The sequence below is a fragment of the Liolophura sinensis genome, chromosome 1 (genome assembly GCF_032854445.1).
Source record: "Liolophura sinensis isolate JHLJ2023 chromosome 1, CUHK_Ljap_v2, whole genome shotgun sequence".
Taxonomy (NCBI): domain Eukaryota; kingdom Metazoa; phylum Mollusca; class Polyplacophora; order Chitonida; family Chitonidae; genus Liolophura; species Liolophura sinensis.
The window spans coordinates 51,530,632-51,546,004 of NC_088295.1; the positions used below are offsets into that span (position 1 = coordinate 51,530,632).

At 41.6% G+C, this 15,373-nt stretch overlaps 1 protein-coding gene across 1 annotated transcript in view; it reads right to left on the reverse strand.

The window, feature by feature from the left end:
• The window catches only part of LOC135461954 (uncharacterized), a 32,999-nt gene extending 18,188 nt beyond the window's left edge, over nucleotides 1-14,811 (reverse strand). The window contains exons 1-4 of the mRNA XM_064739262.1: nucleotides 14,796-14,811; nucleotides 13,542-13,588; nucleotides 12,824-12,920; nucleotides 11,917-12,053 (exon numbers count right to left, since the gene is read on the reverse strand). Coding sequence (XP_064595332.1) covers nucleotides 11,917-12,053; nucleotides 12,824-12,920; nucleotides 13,542-13,588; nucleotides 14,796-14,811 — 297 coding nt within the window. The remainder of the gene's footprint in view (nucleotides 1-11,916; nucleotides 12,054-12,823; nucleotides 12,921-13,541; nucleotides 13,589-14,795) is intronic.
• Between the last annotated feature and the right edge of the window lie 562 nt (nucleotides 14,812-15,373).

The following is a 15,373-nucleotide window of genomic DNA, read 5'->3' on the forward strand; positions in this document are numbered from 1 at the left end:
AAAACGTATTTGGACAAAAGGGACACGTTATTTGAAGGAGGCCAGGCATAGTGGACATGAGAATCTTATGTGATGTTTGTTGATGCTACTTACAGTGTTGTGTATTCGTCAACTAAACATAAAAATAATTTTTCTATCATTATATAAATAGATGAAGGACGTCTCGGAAACTAATTTCCTTAGGCGCTGAATGCAGATAAATGGGAAGACGCTTTTCGCTATACTGGAGTACATGCGTGGGTAAAATTGTACTATCTCTTGATCGGAGTTGGTTAGGTGCGCTTGCTTCTAATGTGGTATCCAAGCTTCACCCACCCAAAAAGTCTGACATTTTGGTAAAAGTGAAAATAGCTTGAGTACAATATGGAATAATTATTATAAATAAATAAATAAATAACGGAAATATTGAAATAACCAGTTGATCTACTGTCTGTCATTAATCTTCTATTGAGCACAGACAAACCCTTCTCAGTAACATGACCTAGGTGACAGCTTGATCCTATGCAGCGGTGAAAAATGAGCTCAATGATCGCTTGACACTATACCAGCGGCGAAAATGAGCTCAGTGACAACTTGACCCCACATCAACGGGGAAAAATGAGCTCAGTGACAACTTGACCCCACACCAGCGGCGAAAAATGAGCTCAGTAACGGCTTGGCCCCACATCAGCGGCGAAAATGAGCTCAGTGACAACTTGACCCCACACCAGCGGCGAAAAATGAGCTCAATGATATCTTGACACAATGTTAGCTGTTGAAAATGACCTCAACAAATAAAGGGATGAAAATACCTGCTTTCAAAATTGTACGCACACAAAGGTTTTCTGAGAGTAAGAAACATAACTATATATGTTCTCACCACACTGATATAACACAACTGGATTCCTGAAATGCGAAGGGAGTCCTCATATAAAGTTCAGGTTATTGCCCATTCAAGACGTCAACCTACCAACCTATTGACGAGAGCTTTACAAGAAGGAAAGTCATTTCAGAATAAATAGTCTTGTACCATTACTAAAAAAAAACAGGATCCTTATAACGGATGATTCTAACAACTCAAAATGTCTCACAGAAGAACTGGACGCTCAGCAGCGCATATCATACAAACACGTATTCGCCTGGGATTTCTCCACTCTCCATACAACGATGCCTCACAAAGATTTAATTTTATCATTAATTGTATCAAAGTTCACTAAAACAGCTAGGGTTACATTAACGTCAAAAACAATTTTTACTAGTTTTACTAATGACATTAGAAGAATTATAAGAAGATTAACCTTCATGGGACGTTTCACGGTGAAGTTGAATTCACATTGAATTGTATTTCTTATAAATAATATCTGTGTATTTCTTACATGTTACCAGGTTTATTTGCTATTCATATATTATTTCTTACATATTCATCCGTGAACTGGTTATGATTTAACTTGTTTTGGAAATGAGTCTTGCGATTATGGAGTCAGACTTGGAACGCCAGTAACCGTTATTGAGAAATTTGCGTCTACCATGAACCGAGTTCACCTCCTCTCTGCCTTTCATCACACTGGTATAACTGTCTGGTACATATTATCTCCACCTTAGTGGGGATTCTATCTGGCTTGTGACACTGCGTCTCACCTCATTGTTTGCCTGCTCTACCCTGTCCTATCCAAGTCACAGTCTATTATCATTTCACCCGACACGTACAGTTCTCGCAAATTTCTTGGGATCGGGTGCCGAATTAGACCCTGTGACTCTCTTTGGCTCAATTTTATTCTTTCTCTATTAGATTTATTTACTTATTTATTTGATTTGTGTTTTACGCCGTACTCAAGAATATTTCACTTATACGACGGCGGCCAGCCTGATGGTGGGAGGAAACCGGGCAGAGCCCGGGGGAAACCCACGGGTTGCTGGAAGACCTTCCCACGTAGGGCCGGAGAGGAAGCCAGCATGAGCTGGACTTGAACTCATACCGACGGCATTGGTGAGAGGCTTCTGGGTCATTACACTGCGCGAACCAACTGAGCCACGATGGCCTCCTTCATGATTAGAACAAATAAGAAAAATTCTTTCATCGCCAGACTTGTCACTCTGTTGATGTCCATCGCTCATCACCAGACTTGTCGCCCAGATGATGTCCATCGCTCATCACTAGATCTGTTATTCAGTTGATGTCCATCGTTCATCACCAGAATTGTTGCCCAGATGATGTATATCGCTCATCACCAGACTTGTCACTCAGTTGATGTCCATCGCTCATCACCAGACTTGTCGCCCAGATGATGTATATCGCTCATCACCAGACTTGTCACTCAGTTGATGTCCATCGTTCATCACCAGAATTGTTGCCCAGATGATATATAGCGCTCATCACCAGACTTGTCACTCAGTTGATGTCCATCGCTCATCACCAGACTTGTCGCCCAGATGATGTATATCGCTCATCACCAGACGTCACTCAGTTGATGTCCATCGCTCATCACCAGACTTGTCGCTTAGATGATGCCCATCGCTCATCACCAGACTTGTCACTCAGTTGATGTCCATCGTTCATCACCAGACTTGTCGCCCAGATGATGTATATCGCTCATCACCAGACTTGTCACTCAGTTGATGCCCATCGCTCATCACCATACTTGTCACTCAGTTGATGTATATCGCTCATCACCAGAATTGTTGCCCAGATGATGTATATCGCTCATCACCAGACTTGTCACTCAGTTGATGTCCATCGTTCATCACCAGACTTGTCGCCCAGATGATGTATATCGCTCATCACCAGACGTCACTCAGTTGATGTCCATCGCTCATCACCAGACTTGTCACTCAGTTGATGTCCATCGCTCATCACCAGACTTGTCGCTCAGATGATGCCCATCGCTCATCACCAGACTTGTCACTCAGTTGATGTCCATCGCTCATCACCAGACTTGTCGCCCAGATGATGTATATCGCTCATCACCAGACTTGTCACTCAGTTGATGTCTATCGTTCATCACCAGACTTGTCACTCAGTTGATGTATATCGCTCATCACCAGACTTGTCGCTCAGATGATGTTCATCGCTCATCACCAGACTTGTCACTCAGTTGATGTCCATCGCTCATCACCAGACTTGTCGCCCAGATGATGTATATCGCTCATCACCAGACTTGTCACTCAGTTGATGTCTATCGTTCATCACCAGACTTGTCACTCAGTTGATGTATATCGCTCATCACCAGACTTGTCGCCCAGATGATGTCCATCGCTCATCACCAGACTTGTCACTCAGTTGATGTCCATCGCTCATCACCAGACTTGTCACTCAGATGATGTCCATCGCTCATCACCAGACTTGTCGCCCAGATGATGTCCATCGCTCATCACCAGACTTGTCACTCAGTTGATGTATATCGGTCATCACCAGACTTGTCGCCCAGATGATGTCCATCGCTCATCACCAGACTTGTCACTCAGTTGATGTCCATCGCTCATCACCAGACTTGTCACTCAGATGATGTCCATCGCTCATCACCAGACTTGTCGCCCAGATGATGTCCATCGCTCATCACCAGACTTGTCGCTCAGATGATGTTCATCGCTCATCACCAGACTTGTCACTCAGTTGATGTATATCGCTCATCACCAGACTTGTCGCCCAGATGATGTATATCGCTCATCATCAGACGTGTCACTCAGTTGATGTCCATCGCTATCACCAGACTTGTCACTCAGTTGATGTCCATCGCTCATCACCAGACTTGTCACTCAGTTGATGTCCATCGCTATCACCAGACTTGTCACTCAGTTGATGTCCATCGCTCATCACCAGACTTGTCACTCAGTTGATGTATATCGCTCATCACCAGACTTGTCACTCAGTTGATGTCCATCGCTATCACCAGACTTGTCACTCAGTTGATGTCCATCGCTCATCACCAGACTTGTCGCCCAGATGATGTCCATCGCTATCACCAGACTTGTCACTCAGTTGATGTCCATCGCTATCACCAGACTTGTCACTCAGTTGATGTCCATCGCTATCACCAGACTTGTCACTCAGATGATGTACATCGATCATAGCCAGTGGTCGTCATATGACTGAAAAATTGTTAAGTACGACGTTAAACCCCAAGCACGCACTTACTCACTCGATCATCACCAGAAATGTAAACTCATTTAATGTACATTGCTCATCACCAGAATCGTAAACTGAGATGATGTCCATCGCTCATCACCAGACTTGTCCCTGAGTTGATGTCCATCGCTCATCATTTAAAGGTATCAAACCACATATCTGTTATACATGTAGTTATACATTCAATGTAAGTTTTTAAATAAGGAGGAATGAATGGAGTACGTACCCATCTTTGTAATCTTACCTCAGATAATTCTACTGTGTGTCATATTATATGTTCTAACCTTGTATGCCCCAGAAAACTGATGTGCAAACCGTATACATTTGTACCATTGGCTTGACTAATAAGTGTTCTAAGCAGTCAGTAAAAAAATTAATTCCTCTATACCAGTGCTTGTAGAATGCTTGTTTGACAGCAGTCTGAAAGGATCTGGTGTGGCAGGGTGGAGAGTCGGTCCCACAGCCGTCTCCCCTTCTCCTCATGCGGGTGTGAAGATATGGGCCAAAGTGTAAATGCTCCCATGAATTAGAGCATATAATTGTTAGGGCGTCTGCTAATAGGTAATTTGTAATCGCTCTGCCGAAATCATACGTGCATCAGGTTTGCTAGCACGCGTAGTCGTCCATCACTGACTTACGCTATATGTAATATGTAGCGGGATTATAGGACAGTTATGTGATACAGTAATTTTCCCCTCTCTACATTGTTTAATACAGAAATAATACTTCAGTATGATTAGAAAACCCTTTTTCGATTTTATAACTTACATAGCATATGACAACATGGATATAAACTCATATCATTCAGTGCATTGCATGATGCAACTCTTAATGAAATAAATTACTCCTCCTGAAATAACTGTTTTATAAGTATAAATGTCAAGCGTATTGAAACAATTATTTTGGGTACACTTCATTTAACGATTTGCATCAAACGATTGGTTTTCTTTTATTAACTAATTGACAATGTGTGTAAATTTAGAATCTTAATTTAGATATTAAAGAATATGCTGTACCAAAGCTCTGTTGAAATTTATCCGCTATATTCAAGTGGATCACAAAATCACAATCGCATACCCGTGCATATCTCATACCGCGTGAAAATCTCCATGTGGTCTTTTCAGTTTGGCGTTCATTCTGCGGGCAACAAAGTATAAAATATCACAGCATAGGGAGTAAAGCCAGCGCAGCGACGACTGTGTGATAGTTGGCAAATGGTCACACATAACCGGCGACATCCGCCTCTTGTCAGTTTACAGGTTTAATATTTTGTTCTAACTGCTGATGTAAATGCTTACATAGCAGCAAATTACACGTCCCTTATAACTCAAAATTACGGTCTAGGAATGGCTTAGATTTACTGATACGCGGAGACTCCTGCCATCCTTCGCCCGGACGACGTGTGCACGCGATTATGACATTGTATCTGTATTCAACTACCCCATTGGCAAAACTCGCTGTATACGCAATACGTAATATCCAAATCTAATTAGTACATGGCCTGTGCGCAAGCTAAGACATTTATGCACCTTTTGCAACAATTGGCACTGACCTTTATTCAATCTTTCCTCAGAAAATCTCAGTCGAATTCATAAATAAGTTCGGCTTTGAGCTGCTCACCGCGTAATGCCGTCTACCTGACTGACCTAAATTGGTACGTCAATCATGCTGAGGTCTATTGAGAATCTGACATCATGTGAAAATATATCACAATGTTATTCCAGTATTCCAATCTATAGAACAGCTCGGCACGCAAAGGTGGACAACGATGTTGTTTTGAAAGCTAATTGTTGAGTGAAGTAGAAGTGTAAAGTGCCAGTTATTTTTAAAATTCAAGAAATTCACGCTGTGACTGCGAAGGTTTATTTTTTCACCACCTTAACGTCAGCCACATGTGCGGATGCGCTGCGAGCAAAAATAGTTGCACATGTTTAACGAAGACGTGGTCACCTCTGTGAGTAGGGCTCAGAAAGCGAGATATTATAGAATTACCACTCACATACGCAACGGAATAAGATAAAAAATTGTCTAGAAGACCACGAAGCCGTCGGTGAATGTAAGTCACTTGACTTTTGCCGAGGACACGTATAGTGTCATCATCCATGGTGCTAGCGGACATATAATTTGCTAATATTCATGCATTTACATGAACAGTTAGAATGAAAACGTAACTGAGGTGAACTGGCAAAAATGCCCTGGTTTTACTCTCTATGCTGTACGTCTTAATTATATGTAATACAATTTCTTGTATTTCCGTTCCGCTGGGCAATGTTCCCATACACATATTTTTCTATGGATAGCTTCTCGGCTGTGAACTAGACCTTACCCAATATTAAAAATCCACAGCCGATTTCTTGGCTAACGCCCCTTAGTACTATGGCTTAACAGAATTACGTTTAAAAAAGCAGGGACGTTACCACTTATTTATGAAATGTCACTAGTCTAGAATTACTTAAGATGCTGTGTTGTCAAGACAATGAATAAACAATCACGTCAATGATGTAAAAATGGAAGAGATTTCGGGGATCCATGCAGTTTTTGCCTGCATCTATGATTTCATTGTAAGGTGACAAGGTGAGTCATGTCGCGGTGAGCTGTGTAACCGCGGTGATGTATAGCTAGCTGATGTTAGGGTCATCCATCACCCGAGGCCATTGCGCCATGCTAATGTTAGAGATCACGTTATCATCCAGTACAAAGAATCCAAAGAATTAATTTCCTTATATATGGCGGAATGGATCCATTTATCTGCCAAAAAGTGGTTGTTCAAAGAACATGGTGGAAAACTTTAGGGTTGCCATTGTCCTGATTACAGGTAGGTTTGTGTAAGGAACGTTTGATCTTCTGATATTAGTGACACATTGTGGCTAATCAGTTGACTTGTTTGTGAAGTTCCCCTGAATCCAGATTAGGTCACGTGGGGATTTGATGTATTGCCGACATAGTTCCATCATCAAATGTGTACAAGATGTTCTATCTGAAGTAGAAGGGTAAAAAACCTGCATTTCTCGTAAATCATCCCAAAACTGCAACGATTAAGTCGCTTGTTTTCCAATCAACAGGACACACCAGTTACACGTTTATCCCCAACCTTGCACAGGGAATTTGTAAATTTCCCCGCTCTCTGTGCGTGGTGCCTTGATAATTAGCGGCGGTTCACGCTCGCGGGATATAGTGTGTATATTTATATACAAGTTATATGTATTTATTTGACTGGTGTTTTACGCCGTACTCAAGAATATTTCACTTATACGGCGGCGGCCAGCATTATGGTGGGAGGCAAGTTATAGGTATGCAAGAAAAAGATTACCCCGGGCATGAGTTCTCTACCAAGGTAAAACTCTCCCCGCCACGGTGCAAAGGAAAAATGCTCGAGCATGGCGTTAATCATTCAAATAAAGAAAATATTAACTGTAACGTTGAAGATTCCGTGAACGGAAAAAGTGTATGGAAGAAATAACTTTTTTTTTTTTTTATAAGGTGCATCAATTTCAGTAATCGATTAGACGAAGCCACCGTTCTCGCTATTTGATTTTCCATACAATCTCCAAATTCTGCATACATCATCTGTTAATATACATGAATGCGCTAAGGTGTGTCGAGCAAACCGATCTGATGGCATTGCGTTTATTTATCGGACTGGTGTTTTAAGCCGTAATATTTGGATGTAATTGTAGGATTAGTCGTTTGCCTATATATCTTGTTACACGTACCAGGGCAGGCCCAGTTGTACCATGTAGATTTCAAAATAACCCCAGAGCAGTGAGAAGACCATAGCTTGGAAAAGGAAAAGAATTCCCCGCTTACGAATCGTTTACCAGTCGGTTCCACGCGGTGTACAAACACCATATTCTCTGACGTTATGCTGTGGTGCTTGTGTACTACTACTGTGCTTTACAATGACACAGTGTTGGAAACCGCTCCATATTAGAGAGAGAAAACCCAAAATAAGAGCGCGTACAACGCTTGAACGGGCCTGTTTTAGGGTATGTTAGGTTTCCCATTGCCCTGAAGGTGTGAAAGCAAGGTCGTAAATATTTTGACATGAAACCCTACCTTAGATTACGTTTCTGGAATAAAAATCGCCCAAGCCTAGCACGGACACTGCTATATAGCATCGCCCAGCTTTGATGCAATCTGCATCCATGCAGACCATTTCACTTTACCACGAACAGCTTAGACCCATCCTTATATTTGTAACGATTGCCTAAGTCATGCCAAGGGTAGGTATGCCAAAGTCAGCATCTTTAACCGGTAACCCAGCCGTTTAAACTTAATTTGAATCGAACAAGTCGAACTTCAGAAAACTCTCCGCAAGGTATGTGCTAATTTTTATAAAGATTAAACTGTCGACAACGTCCAACACGTCCGCTCGTGAATCTTGAAATAAGGGCATTCCAGGTCCAGGATTCCAAGACCCATTTCCAAAACTACCTTAAAGGAAATCAAGACCGTATAAAAATGAAGTAATATTATGAGAGGGGCTATCGAAAACTGTCTTATTCTTCCCCTGAATTAAATGCAATCCAAATTTCGAATAGTAAAGTGGACCCTGATGGAGGTAAAAAGACACGACGCCACATTTCACCTGTTACGTGTGACCATTTGCCAACTATCAGAACTATGTCGCCGCTGCTCTGGTTTTTCTCTGCAGCAGTCTTGGTATAAACCAAACTGTCAGTGACAAGTTACCTTGATTACCCTTTTTCCTTTATATTCATATACAGGTGAAAGTTTAAGAAAATTAAAACAGAGGATCATTTACTTGTGGTTCCGGCAGAGCTATTCCGGCATTAAATGATTAAGACATCAGCTGTATGGTTTATAAAACCCGCAATATTAAATGAAAGTATTTCACGTATAGTTTTCAGCTTTGTGATGAGCTTAACTTCATTTTCAGTTCTTTTTTAAACAACATTTACCATATATAAGAAACAATTAGTTATAATTCATGTCGGTATAACTTGTAAGAGGAAAGGCTGATGTTTTAGTCAGGACATCCAAGCCCAATACGAATAGAGACCTCTCAAAGTATAGCGCTTTTATTGCAGCTGTTCACAAAAGCATGTTGATCTAGATACTCATACGTCCCCATTGTCCGAACTGAATGAATGATTCGGATTAAACGTCACTTTGGCCATGTTTCGGCCTTGTCGTGCGTGGCGAGAACAAGCTAGAACCAAAAAAATGGCTGTGACAAGAAAAAATATTAACTATTAGAGGCCCTTAAAAAGAAGCTAAAATAAACAAAATCAGTTGAAGTTCGAAATACACATTACATTTTGTCGTTATACGACATCTTTACATGTTTAAGATACCTTTAAATATCTAACTACAGCATTTCCAGCAAGGCAGTCAAGCAGTTGAAACTATCAGCGGTCAGATGGCACCCACTCCACGGTCAGACGGCAACCCCACCCCCCCACCAACACAAACACACAAAATTATCTTTTAAATGACATGGAACTGTAGATATGTAGAGCTCTAGGTAGTCGCCTTTACACCAAACCTTCCTATATAGGCCTGGTGTTCTGTTATACTCAACCAAAGGCCCAACGAGGAGGATTTAAACGGAATTAAAACATGTACAAAACAGAAACGATCAGCGTTTTGAAGGCACTGTCAATATATTTAAGACGTTGATAAACACAATAGCAAACAGTCCTATAAGATAAATTACGATTTACGTGCGTCTGCATGTCTACTGTAAAGAAATATAGGCCTAATAATTATTTTTTTTCATAATTTTCATGTAAAAATTTTTTTTTCGCATGCACATCAATCGTAATTTATAACTTTTTTTTAATTACTTTTTAAGAAGATAAACCTACTTTACAATTCTTCTAAAAGCACATAATTATAATCAAAGTTTCAGGCAAAATTTTATCAAACCAAGTATTCCTAAGACCTTCTGATGGCATAAGATATCGTTAATGTCGCAATCTAGTGTCATTCTCAAGTCAATACCCTCGGCTCTGGAGAATATTAAACTGCACGGTATTGTAAAAGTCGCTGTTGTGAGAATGTCCTAAAATATCAGCGTCACAAACTATATAAATTTCCATAAATACCAAACAGGGATATACTAATATACCCACGTTTGAATTAACGTTTGAATTAACGCCTGAACTTCGGTATTAAAGCAAGGCTATATACCAGGCGAGGTTGAATATAAGGTACATTCGCGGAAGTCCACGGGTGGTAACATTGTTCAAGGCAGCTGCTTTTGCCGGGGGAGTGTTGGAAACGTTCACATGGATCACATGAGTCTCTTGTTTCCCAGCTTCTTCCTCCTCTTCAATCCGGACATCCAGAAGGACGGCGCCGCTACCGTCTCCGATGTGACAGTCACCTCACGCGGCATGGCATGGCATGGCGTGGCGTGGCGTGGCCTGGTTCTCATACTTAACAGATTATTGGACTCAGACCTGTAGTTTGTTCAGTTCTCTTCCCATTTGACACAAAGTACAGGGTGAACAGAACGTTAGCATTATGCAGTCATCGCAAATAGAGCCCTGTAGAAGAAAAACGCACGTACGCATCAGCTTTATTTATTTGATTGGTATTTTACGCCGTACTCAAGAATATTTCACTTATACGACGGCGGCCAGCATTAATGTTGGAAGGAAACCGTGAAGAGCTCGGCGGAACCCACGACCATCCGCAGGTTGCTTGCAGACCTCAACACTTACGGCCGGAGAGGAAGCCAGCATAAGCTGGACTTGAACTCACAGCGACCGCATTGGTGAGAGGCTCCTGGGTCATTACGCTGCGCTAGCGCGCTAACCAACCGAGCCATGGAGGCCCCTCGTACGCATCAGCTCATTCGTTCAGCATAACTTAACGTCTCCATTGGGATCCCCATATACCATACATTCTTTGAGAATATTTTTCCAAGATTTGCTACCATATAAGTTCTATCGCTATCCTTCGTTCCAATGCATTTCCCTTATCATATTTTATGATTATATTCAATTTTAAATATTTTAAAATATTCTTATCTAAGACTGTGTATGTGTTTTTAGTTCAACCACACACTCAACCTGTTGCGTTGACCTAACGTCCCCTGATCAAAATGTTAAGCTGAAATAGTATCCCTCAGCATCTAAGATTGTGATGACAATAACCAGACCTGTGGCGCACCGCTTAAAATGACCCAGGGCATATCCCTCAGTCAAACCCGTGGCACATCGCTTCAACTTAACTGCGGCACATCGCTTGATCAGAACTGTCACTGTTGCAGTCAGGAGTGTAGAGTGGTTGTCAGGTTTATAGATGATGGGAACCGTAGTATGGCCGAAGTGATCCACCGACCTTCGGCAGGTATCCGACAAACCTCTGACAAAGCCATAGTCGAACCAGTGGGAGCAGTGTATTGGAGCCTGCGACATCACTGGCCAATTGGCAGTCATGCCAGTGTAGAGAAAACAACTCTGTGGGCGACTGAGCTAACGAAAGCTTCAGTTCATAAATAAGACTTTATTCACTTATTTGATTGGTGTTTTACTCCGTACTCAAGAATATTTCACTTATACGACGGCGGCCAGCATTATGGCGGGAAGAAACCGGGCATAGCCCGGGGGAAACCCACGACCATCCGCAAGTCGTTCGCAGACCTTCCCAATTAGGGCCGGAAAGGAAACTCGAGCTGGACTTGAAGTCGCAGCGACCGCATTGGCGAGAGGCTCCAGGGTTATTACGCTGCGCTAGCGCGCTAACCAACTGCCACGGAGATCTCTTCACAAATAAGACATCACGTTCCAAGGAGGATCTAAATTAAACTACATCTGAGCAATTTATCGATGGAGTCCTACCCGGATGTTGTTTTTGACTCGTAACTTGGTGCGCAGAGCGATCATTCCGCCGGGGATGATGGGGGTAAAGCAGGACTCGGCTGATCGGGACGAGAGATGGCACTGATAAAACAAGGGACAAAACATCGCGGCAATACCTAAAACATAGAAAACATAAAAAACGCTGAAGTGTATCAGTCTAAGTAAGGCTTTGCTATAACCATGCCAATCATGAAATAGATTTTTAAGCAATGTGAGAATCAAAGACACAAAGTAAGATGTTGATATTATATCAAAATATTATTTCTAAAAATAAAAAAACATTTACAGCTGTATGCTTACAATAGGGGAGTTTCGAGGTCAAGCCCATTTTTCACTAGCGGTAAAAAAAAACAAACTTTTGTTTCCATTTATTTATCATTAACCGGTCTCACTGTGTACAATTATCACCACTTTTCTTTAGGAACTTTTCACAAACGCTCAATTTCCTTCATCTTTAAATCTTTTTGTTTAAACATTCTGCGACGCCTGGCATACTTTAGTAAAGGTGACTAAGCATTTTGACAGGTTACATGATACAGTGGGACATTTTTAACGGCTCGATAAAAGAAAAGGGTTCCCAGAATGGAAACTACCCTCTTTATCTCATTCAAGAGACTCCGACCAAGAGATCCCAGTCGACATGTTCTTTTTAGTAGATATTCCTCCTAATCAAATAGGCCTATGCGTGTAAAACGTACGGTTTATTCTAGAAGTCTTAGAATTTAAGACTTTAATCTTTGCATTTCAGAGTTAAACAATAGAAAGCTTTTGTTTGCGTAATGCAACCTATCATAACGGTTGATTCAACGCTGCAAAATGTACTTTAGAAAAATAGAATAATTCAAGGGGGAAAAGATAAGGAGGCCTGTCAATGTTGCCAACTTACATCCGGAGCAATCGTCGAAACAGCCGCATGTGCCAGTACTCCAGTCTCTACTAGCCTCCACCACCGGGGCTTGGGAGGTCATGATCACCTGAGTTTGCTAAAAGTAAAAGCCTTAATCACAATTCATCGTTGCACAGTGTTGTACATGTATTATTGGATTGATTTTTTTATTTATTGGTGTTTTACGCCTTACTCAAGTGAAATATAAGTGAATATTTCACTTATACGACGGCGGCCAGCATTGTGGTGGGAGGAAACCGGGCAGAGCCCGGGGGAATCCCACGACCATCCGCAGGTTGTTTGCAGACCTTCCCACGTACGGCTGGAGAGGAAGCCAGCATGAGCTGGACTTGAACTCACCGCGACCGCATTGGTGAGAGACTTCTGGGTCATTACGCCGCGCTAGCGCGCTAACCGACTGAGCCACGGAGGCCCTTGTATTATTGGAAGTGAAGAACAAAGTTTCAGAGTGAGAAAACCATGGCGAAGTTCTGTCAAATGCCGGTTTAGCATGCAAAAAATAGATAGCCTAGATATTTCTGATATGAAATTATAAATTTTAGACTAGGCAATTCGAATCTCAATCCATATAGACCAACATTCCAGCGAGTGGGAAAGCCTAGATTTTAACATTTTAACTCCTGTATCAGCATTACTGTAATGACTGAGCCGATAATCTATCCTCTACTGTACCCTCTATATACACTACTGGGCTTACATTCACGATTGGTGCTTGTTGAAGGTGGTTGTTATTGACGGGATGGCCTGAAAAAGAAGAAAGTAAGAAACAATTCACTAAGATTCAAACTGGAAATGTAGAGATTTCCTGTACAGCAATTTATTTTTGTTTGGCGTCGCGTTCAGCGAGATGGTATCTTCATTCAATGCCGTAATTCTTAACGCGCTACCTCAGTAGAAGGACATGCCGAAAATGACAGAAAAAGCACCTCACTTTGTCACGGAATATACCGACATAGGCCTAAGGGACTCATTATTGTAGAATAGAGAGTATAGCTCTTCTGATTTTTAGGGCAGATCATAAAAGTTCTGCCAAATTCTGCTTGTGGGCTTTGCTGTCGTTAGAATTACGTACACCAGATCATTTAGAACGTTTGCAATACTACCGAACAGTATGAAGATTTCACAAAAACACTTATATAAAATGTTCCATTTTGGCTACCGTTTGGGGCGGCAGGGCTCTCTTCATGACCGATGGTTATGTAGCAATGTTCACGTACTTGAAGCAATCCTCGGAATGACACCATTGACGCAATGCTATCGCTACGTACGCACGACGACAGATCCAGCCCCGTGAAACCAAACGTATAGCCTGGACTCTAAAAAGAAGCCAGTGTTATTCATGTAGATTGACCAAAGAATTAAGCAATTCGTGAGGACTGGGATGCTGTTTACGAGTTCATTTTTCCACGGTCACGTACTTGTACTGATCTCTCATTTGTTAAGAATGAATGGGGACACGTTCGTGTTACGTACACAAAAATGCGGGTAAATGAAGGAAGACGTTCTTCATTATAATCTGTCATCCACGAGTGTTCTGCGCTCAACTGTTTCGCGTTTCATACATATCTCAGAAAGTCATCTCTTTGTTGTGGAAAGCTCTGGAAGCTTCGAATTTCCATCAGTGTTGAGTCTGTAGAGGGTTGCTTATACTTACATACCACTGGAGCTACCTATGGACAGAATGTATCTTTAGACGTGATGAGGACAGATGAACATGGTAAGAGTTGATTTCGCATGTGTGTGTGTCACATGCTTTTGTCACATGCTTTTGTCACATGGACTACAGCTAAAAGTGTCTCCTTCATATCTGACCAGCCTCACTGAAGGAAGCATGAATGAAATGACCTAAGTAGTAACACATAACACAGCACCTTAGTCTTTACTATATTCCATCAGGATATACTATATGCCAACTTTAAACCTAAATCATTTATTCATTTCAAATACTTACCGGGTGCCTGCTGCATTGTGCTGATTTGTTACTGGACGACTTTAGGGTCCCTGTGATCTTGGTTGAATTTTGGTTCTAAATCTCCTGTTGTTGTTGTAGGAAGTTTTCGTTATTCCAAGAATGCAGAATTGTACTTAAAGGGAGACAAAACAGAGCAGGAGACCCCTGTAGGCAGAAGAAACGAAGAATTTCTGAAAAGTAAGTCAGTTGGCGTTCTTTAGTGTTCCTCGGGAGTTAGACCTCAGCATTCGCCAAACCGTGCTCAACTGCAAAGCATGTTTGAATGCCATCACAGCTGACAGAAGGGTAACCAATCAAAGCGACGCTACCATCGACTAACCGACATTTTTGCTCTCAACAGTCAGACGATAGCTTTTTCTTTTTTAAGATACATAACACTGTGTGTCGTCTTACACCAAGAACTTACGTTTGATGATTATTTTCAATCAAACTCTGAAATTCCCTTAAGAACACAGAAAGTAATTGTTGAACGATTATAGGCTCTCGATGATGAAGAAAATTTTTATTTGATGGTGAAATACACATTCTTCGTACGGTTAAAATTTTGGACTTCGTTT